This window comes from Hylaeus volcanicus, chromosome 6, assembly GCF_026283585.1.
Source record: "Hylaeus volcanicus isolate JK05 chromosome 6, UHH_iyHylVolc1.0_haploid, whole genome shotgun sequence".
Lineage (NCBI taxonomy): Eukaryota > Metazoa > Arthropoda > Insecta > Hymenoptera > Colletidae > Hylaeus > Hylaeus volcanicus.
Genome location: NC_071981.1, coordinates 26149492 through 26156976, shown reverse-complemented (window position 1 = coordinate 26156976; position 7485 = coordinate 26149492). Strand labels below are relative to the sequence as shown.

At 43.2% G+C, this 7485-nt stretch overlaps 2 protein-coding genes across 4 annotated transcripts in view; one reads left to right on the top strand and one right to left on the bottom strand.

Annotated features, from left to right (window-relative positions):
- LOC128878787 (acetylcholinesterase-like) overlaps window positions 1–3771 on the bottom strand; it is a 30831-nt gene extending 27060 nt beyond the window's left edge. The window contains exon 1 of the mRNA XM_054127309.1: window positions 2313–3771. The gene's annotated coding sequence lies outside the window, so the exon portion shown is untranslated. The remainder of the gene's footprint in view (window positions 1–2312) is intronic.
- The window catches only part of LOC128878792 (uncharacterized), a 13242-nt gene extending 5911 nt beyond the window's left edge, over window positions 1–7331 (top strand). The window contains exons 1-6 of one of the 3 annotated variants that reach the window (XM_054127319.1): window positions 954–993; window positions 5301–5386; window positions 5550–5715; window positions 6030–6224; window positions 6890–7001; window positions 7074–7331. In XM_054127319.1, coding sequence (XP_053983294.1) covers window positions 5305–5386; window positions 5550–5715; window positions 6030–6224; window positions 6890–7001; window positions 7074–7277 — 759 coding nt within the window. In that variant the 5' untranslated portion in view covers window positions 954–993; window positions 5301–5304 and the 3' untranslated portion in view covers window positions 7278–7331. Of the gene's footprint in view, window positions 1–953; window positions 994–4717; window positions 4922–5300; window positions 5387–5549; window positions 5716–6029; window positions 6225–6889; window positions 7002–7073 lie in introns of those variants that run through there. The other 2 variants (XM_054127317.1, XM_054127320.1) reach the window with 2 other exon arrangements.
- The last annotated feature ends 154 nt before the right edge of the window (window positions 7332–7485 follow it).

Sequence of the window (7485 nt, the reverse complement as noted above, 5' to 3'; positions counted from 1 at the left end):
TATCTATCTATCTATCTATCTATCTATCTATCTATCTATCTATCTATATATATTGTTTGTGTGTATACATATATGTGTGCTATAAATTACAGGTCGGTACGCTCATCGAGCCATGTAATTTCACTTTCCGTAATCTGCGAAATTTAGGAGACGTAGTGAAGTGAAAACGTCTCGTGGACGTCTCGTCTAAATAAAATTCTTTCCGAAATTATCTCAAAGATTTGATTACTTCGACCCGCAGGCAGCGCGTCGCGTCGCGTCGGCGTCCGAGACGTACTCGACGTATACCACATCGCATGTTTTTTCCACATTCGCGTAACATAATTTAAAAAAGCGTGTAGATTCTGTAGATAATTGAGAAAAGACGCGATATCGATCGGTTAAATCTCGACGATTTGCCAATCGATAACTCGACGGATTCGATGGTTCGGTTTCAAGGTTGATTTTTTGTTTGTTCAACGATCAGTGCGTGATCAATTGCGATACGGACGGTCGCGGGTCATTCTGCTCGTAAAGTCTTAACGATAGGTTTACTATGTAGGTTAGGAGATTTCTTACGAGACTTTCGTTACAAAAGTACCGATGCTTTCACGAGTAAAGTCGATTTACTGGAATTACTTGGAAGGTTTGGAAGAAATGGATTCGACTAAAAAGTGAAAAAAGTAGTTAAATTAAGTATCTTTATGAATGTTAAAGTTGTTAAGTAGATATGGATCTCCGAAAATATGATGTTCAATTTTACCAATAAAATTTCGATTAATTCAATTGGTACAGCAGCAGTTTATAGCGGGAGGCCTAGCATGGTTAACGTCCATCAGAAGCCGACTCTCGAATGGACATCGTTTATCGTAAAGAAAGGGAACGACAGCAGGATTAGGTATTGTAGCGTCGACACAAAGTCAGTTGGTGTCGGATATTCATTAGTCGTTAGTCGTTACTCATTGTCAGCGTCGAGTTTACGAGGAGCAGTGAACACGAGCTGTTCCTTGGAAGGCTAGTATGGATATTCGCAGCTACGTTACGATATTTGGTTAATGATTCGATAGTACATCGAAGGGCGGAACGGCCTTCACCGTGTACGACTATCGTGTGCGAGGATATTTATCGGTTGACCTCGGCTAGGAAAATCCGATCTTCGATCTCGAGTGCATCCAGCGGGCTTAAGCCTATCGAAATTTATCGCCAAAAGCTGGCAGGCCTACCTCCGTTAATCCGTGTCACATATTCCTCGATATCCGTTTGCCGATCTTATCGTTGATGCGATGCGGCGCGGCGTGGCACGGCATAGCTTTGCGCCGTAACTCACGCGTGCTAATAGGATTGTTGGCAAACGATTCTTAGTCAACAATCGATATTCCACCCGCGTACTGGTACGGCTCTTCTATTCCATCGCTTCGATCTAAACGGTGCTTTATTTATCGAGTACAACTCCAACGTAACGAGTATTCGCACATCTCCGATGGTACGGTTATTTTGTCGGTTATAACACCACGACTACGAAAAATGACAAATTCCAGAATGGTTGTATCGAAAATATATCGCCAAGTACGCGAGAGCTTTGGCTATTCCAAGATGGACCGCTGTGAAATTTTCAGCAAATTTGATCGTTCGGCGAGTTGGCTGTGATCAACACTTGTATAATTTTCGTTCGGAAAGTGTAGCTATGAATAAACCGCGACAGCATTAACCCAAACGTTAAATGCTGGCCAGTTGAAATTGATCAGGGTAAACGTATCTACGTCTCTTCTAGCACGAGGAAAACGGAATCAACTCACCGTTGCTGGGTTACGATGCGTAACTCTGAGGAAAAAACGTTTCGCTAACGCAAAAATCCAAGTAAAAATGTTAAATAAGCTCTCCGGGTTACCGTCGCCGTAACCCGTTTCCACTTTCCACGAGGATGGTACCGCGTGAAAAACTGTGCCGGCCAGAATCGAGCGCGACGCGTGCCGCGCCGCGATTGAATCTCGAGACACCTCTTGTACTACGATATATCTACCTACCAACTGACCAACTACATAGCCTCGTGCCTCGTGTTACCGTTTACCTAATCTCGATATATTACTTTCCGCCATCGAAAGATATCGCGGTGGGTCAACTCGTTACTCTCTATGCGTCTATTCATCAACGATGAATCGTCGGCAATTGCGCTCTATCGTCAATTGTCCGACACGGAAACTCTCGGCTCTTCTTCCTAGGACTCGGAAGCGCAGAGTACGAGGACTGAGATATCGAGAGACACAGATTCGATCGCAGAGCATACGCAACGGGAATCGATCTTTGGGGAAAGAGAAATGCGAAATCAGACTTACGAATTTCCAATAGAGCGAGCACCGTCGCGGTCGCCACCTTCTCCGTTCCTGTGTGTCCAGTTCGACGACGATGCCAAGTAGCGAGAAACAAGATTCGCGCGGAACCTTCGACTCGACACGTTGCAAGTTGGATGGTTGGAACTGCTTGTCCAGTCCGCTGCTCGCCTAACTCGTTGTCGTTCCTCGCTGCTCGGCGCGGCGGCTGCTGTGTTTCGTCGACGTCGACGTCGACGTCGACGGTCGATCCTGACTTGACGTTTTCTTCTTTCTCTGCAACTTTCGTTATCCTTCGTTCGACGACCAGTCTGTTGTCGTAACAATTCGAGCACACCGAGCCACGAGTCGACCCACGGATGGACGTTCCTCTCTCTTCCGAACGAGCTTTTCCGCTCTTTGGAGTTGCAATTGCGATCTTTGACTCCAACTTTCGCGCTCGTAATTGCCGATAGAAACGACACCACCACAATCACCAACGGCGACGACGATTTCGATTTCGATTTCGATTTCGACTTTGACTTTGACTTTGACTTTGACTTTGACTTTGACTTGAACGACGCAAATCACGAACACGAGAGAGAATGAGAAGGGTGGGGGGATGGAGAAGAGGAGAAGAAGAGAAAAAGAGAAAGAGAGAGAGAGAAATCAAGGCGACAACTATTCGAAGGAGAAGTAGGCCGATTAACCGTTCAGGCCGCACTGACGACTCGAGCTACGGCTAGTAAGGGTGAACTGGCCTGGCATCCCCTCTCAGTTTCACCCCACTCTACCTATCTCACCCTTCGCCCGACCACCCCTATCCCAGTCTCATTGTCCCACCTCTTCGCTCCGCTCCGCACCGTGCCGCACCGTGCCGCGCCGCGCCGCGCCGCGAGCTTCTACTGACCCACCCCCCTCTCTCACACATTCTGTCTCTTCTAGTATTCACTCCTCCTTCGGTTTTGCGTTTCTTACGCGCTATCGCTTGTCAACCTATTCCCACCTCCTCTTTTTTCTTTCGTTTGCTTCGTATCATTTATTCTTCCGTTTCTCTCTGTATTCTTCTTTGACGACGAGAGCCTCGCTGCTGCGGCCGTCACCGATCGAACCAAATATTTACTACCTCTTGACAATCGTACGCGCCAATCGTCGATGATACTTGCAAACACAACTTTTCCATCGACTGCTGCCAATCGAATTTACCGCCGAATTTGAATTCTTTACGTTTTTCAATTTACCATGTCTACGAATTAAAACTAAAATATCGTTCTTCATTTCCGGATGTGTGTTGAAATTTGAAACCTCGTTCGAGTATCCATACCAAGAACTAACAGGATTTAATCTTTACGATGGGGCCGATGCGGGATGACTGATGACGATTTCCAACATTCTTTTCCCGAATTACAAATATGCGATTGCAGCGTATATTATTGTACATTTCCGTTAATTTCTCTTCTCTCGATAATTTTTCGATAGAACGAGCGCGCGGAATAGTAACAACGTTGGAGGAAACCCTGGCATCGGCTGTTTGTTGCACTTGCAATGTCGAGCAAGTGGCAAACTGATGCCCGTCATCGATTATTATCGAAACGCGAAGAACGGACCGTGAATTACCATAAATCCGAAAAGGCTATTTTCGCTGACCATGAAATTCACGTGATATCGATCGTTGAGGTTTAAATACGCAAACGGTTATCGGAATCCTGAAATCGGAACAACGAGACAGAGGAAGGACGGACAATGGCAGTCGACGAGTTAGAAAATAAACAATAGTGGGAGAGTAATAAATCGTAAAAGGATCGTAAAGGATTCGAGGCACGCTTTCCGAAACTAAACAAAGAAAAACCCTCGGAAGATTTCGGCTAGTGGTGAAGCGCCTCGAGACTCGAGACTCGAGACTCGAGACCTCGCCTCGCAACGAAAACTCGATGTAGGCCGAACGCAATGGTCCAAGAAAAATAGCGTAAAATGCTTTTTCACCGTTGCGTTATCGTTACGTTAGCTAACAAATATATACATATATGTATATATATAATACATATATCGGTGAAAGCGGTATAGGTGTATCAAGAGGTTAATAGAGTAGGCGATTTCGTTACCGGTTAGATACGGAATACTTGTACGAATGGCCCTGGATAACTGGGACCTGGATTAATCTTTATTGAACCTACGTCAACTTTAAATTGTCCTTATATCAATGATAATAATAACACAAAATTAATCACGATACCGTGATGAAATCGATAGCCGTGATCCATCAGCTTGTCATTGTCGGGCAAAATGCAATTCGATTAACAAATGACAATGAACGTTGTCGACATAATGCACATAATGTACACATAATGCCTCTCGATTGCAATTAACTATTCAATAATTGAATAATTAATATTAATACCCTTTTTCGAAACTGTACGATTTTTCACAGTTTTCATACTTGCGAGAATCTGGTACTTTCGAATCATTGTTTTGACGATCCATCAATGAAGTGATCGAGTACTTGAGATAATGTGCATTCGATAAGAGATTTAAACGTGCAAATTAACGATATCGACGCTTATATAAGAGATGATCGTCGATACAAGTCGACAACTCGGTGGCATACTTTATACGCGTCGGTCATCAAAATCGAAATCGTGAGTATTAACAGTCAATTATTATTGGTCTGGAAAGTCGATCGAGCATCGCGTTTGCAATCACGCGTTTCGATCGTTCTGACTAACGATGAGGTTCAACATTTCTGTTGTCTACGAGTTAGGGAAAGGAAAACGAAAATGAAAACGAATCTGTACGAAGAAGCGAATTCGCGGAATTGCGTTAGTCTACGAACAAATTTCAAATTCCAACATATAAATTCGACTCGACTCGACTCGACTCGACTCGACGCGACGCGACGCGACGCAGCTCGGATCGCTAGTAAAATCAAGTCAAGATTCGATTATGAATGTTAGTAGCGTTAGCGATGTAGAGAAAATCTTAACATGTTCTGATCGATGTTCCTCGTTTCGGTTTCAGAAAAATGCAACTGTCCGCAACGGTGATGATTGCGATCTTGGTCTCTTGCCATGCTTTTATGCGCGGCGGAGTCGAAGCGGCGCAACGTGAGTAAAAACTTTTGTTTTCGGTGTCCATCGAAACCGAACTCGTCGATTCGTCGATGATTCGGGCTCGTATCTGTTTCACTTTTACTCTATTCCATTTCATTCCTAGTGCGAACCGAACGAGTACGAGACTAATTTACCGCAACCGTTTTCCTCCTTTCAGGAAACATGGATATTGAGAATTATGATAAGAATGGAATGCTCGTTGGATTTCTGGAAAAATTCAAGGATATTTTAAAGACCGGAAATTCGGAATTTGGCATTCCCGTTCTCGATCCTCTTCAGGTGAACCACGTCAACGTCAACTTGAACGAAAAAGAGTTAATCGAGTGAGTATTCGCTCGATAGATCCTTAATCGTTAATCGTTAATCGTTAATCGTTCATCGTTCATCGTTCATCGTTCATCGTTAATCGTTCATCGTTCATCGTTCATCGTTCATCGTTCATCGTTCATCGTTCATCGTTCATCGTTCAACGTTCATCGTTCAACGTTCATCGTTCAACGTTCATCGTTCAACGTTCAACGTTCATCGTTCATTCGAACAATTAACTTTGAAAGTAATGATTGTATGTGTGTGCGATTTCTTGCTAGTATCGGTCAAGTGAAAGAGTCAACGACCGTTGGTTTGTTTTCGTTAACAGATTGTCAGCTTCGTTGGATAACCTTCGTGGGGTCGGTTTGTCCGCCTATACGGTGAATCAGGGCGATTTCAAGCTTGTTGGATTTCAAGCAAATATCAGTCTCACGTGGAGCGAGATGAATCTTATGACCAGATACAACGTTGCGAATGGAAAAATCGTCGACACTATATCCTTCTACGGAGACGGAATTATCGCGTAAGTTTCTACCTGATCGATTTCTTCTTTTCCAGCTTTGATCAATTGCAGAGCTCCTATATCCTATCCTATCTATATTTCGCCAAATTTTAACAACAGTTTATATCGGAAAAGAACAACTAAATGATCCGGTCCAATTTGAGAGTTTAGCTGGCTAATATAAATCGGAACAATCTATACTACAATTTAAACAGAGAACAGATCAACGTCACGTATCTTCTTTCTACAGATTGCAACGAGAAATAGTACTTACAAACATTGTTCCATGTGTATAGCCCATGTTCTCTAGACTAACAGATTCGATTATGTTTGTACTTGATGTGACGTATACTTGACAGTATATGTATGTAAAACTAGATAGAACAACAAATCATTTGTAACGAGAAGAAGGTATTGGTAACATTGAAAATTGACTCGCAGAAGAAAAGAAAGTCGTTTAGTTGGTTATCTGGTACCGGTATTTGCATAGTGTTCTAAACTTGGCCAATTCGAGTCGCCGCGCGTTGCGCAACGGTAACTGCATCTCTGACCGAGACAGATACAGTAGAAATATTCGAAAAGGCATAGATTTCTACAGACCGCGAACAAAGATTATCGAATTTCGACCAAATGTAGAAATTTCGATAGCATAAACAAGGAAATGATTTGTCTTTCTACATATTCAGGGCTGTCGTTAAGGGTCTCACGGTAGATGCAGTCGTACACTTGGGCATATCCGAGGAGAAAAAAATATATGTTAAAAACCTCGCGTTGCACGTTCATCTGAAAGAACTTGACGTAAGTACGAGTTTAAGAGAAAATAATATCATCTCGTGTAACTAACGGTCTTTATCATCTTTAATGGCACAGTTCAAAATCACCGGATTGTACAACGACGCAGAAATGTCCAAACTCGTGAGCACCATCGCATCCGAAATAACGCCACAACTGATCGAAGACTATCAAGACAACCTGATGGCGTATGTGACACCGTCAGTTGTCAAAATGATGAATACATCTTTGAAGGACCTGACGATTCAGAAACTATTAGATATAATCAACGGTAAATCATGATTCTTCCGATCATATGTAACATGGTTATGAATCAAATAAATTCGATTATCACGAGGACTCGTGTTATTCCAACGTTTGCGGTCGTTTAGACTTTAGACGATTCGTCGTCGGCGTTAGCGTAGCTACAATTGCTCCTTTTTCCGGACGAGAGAAATTGTCATTGGTAATTCATATCGATCAACATCACTCGACGCTTTTCGTTGACGCG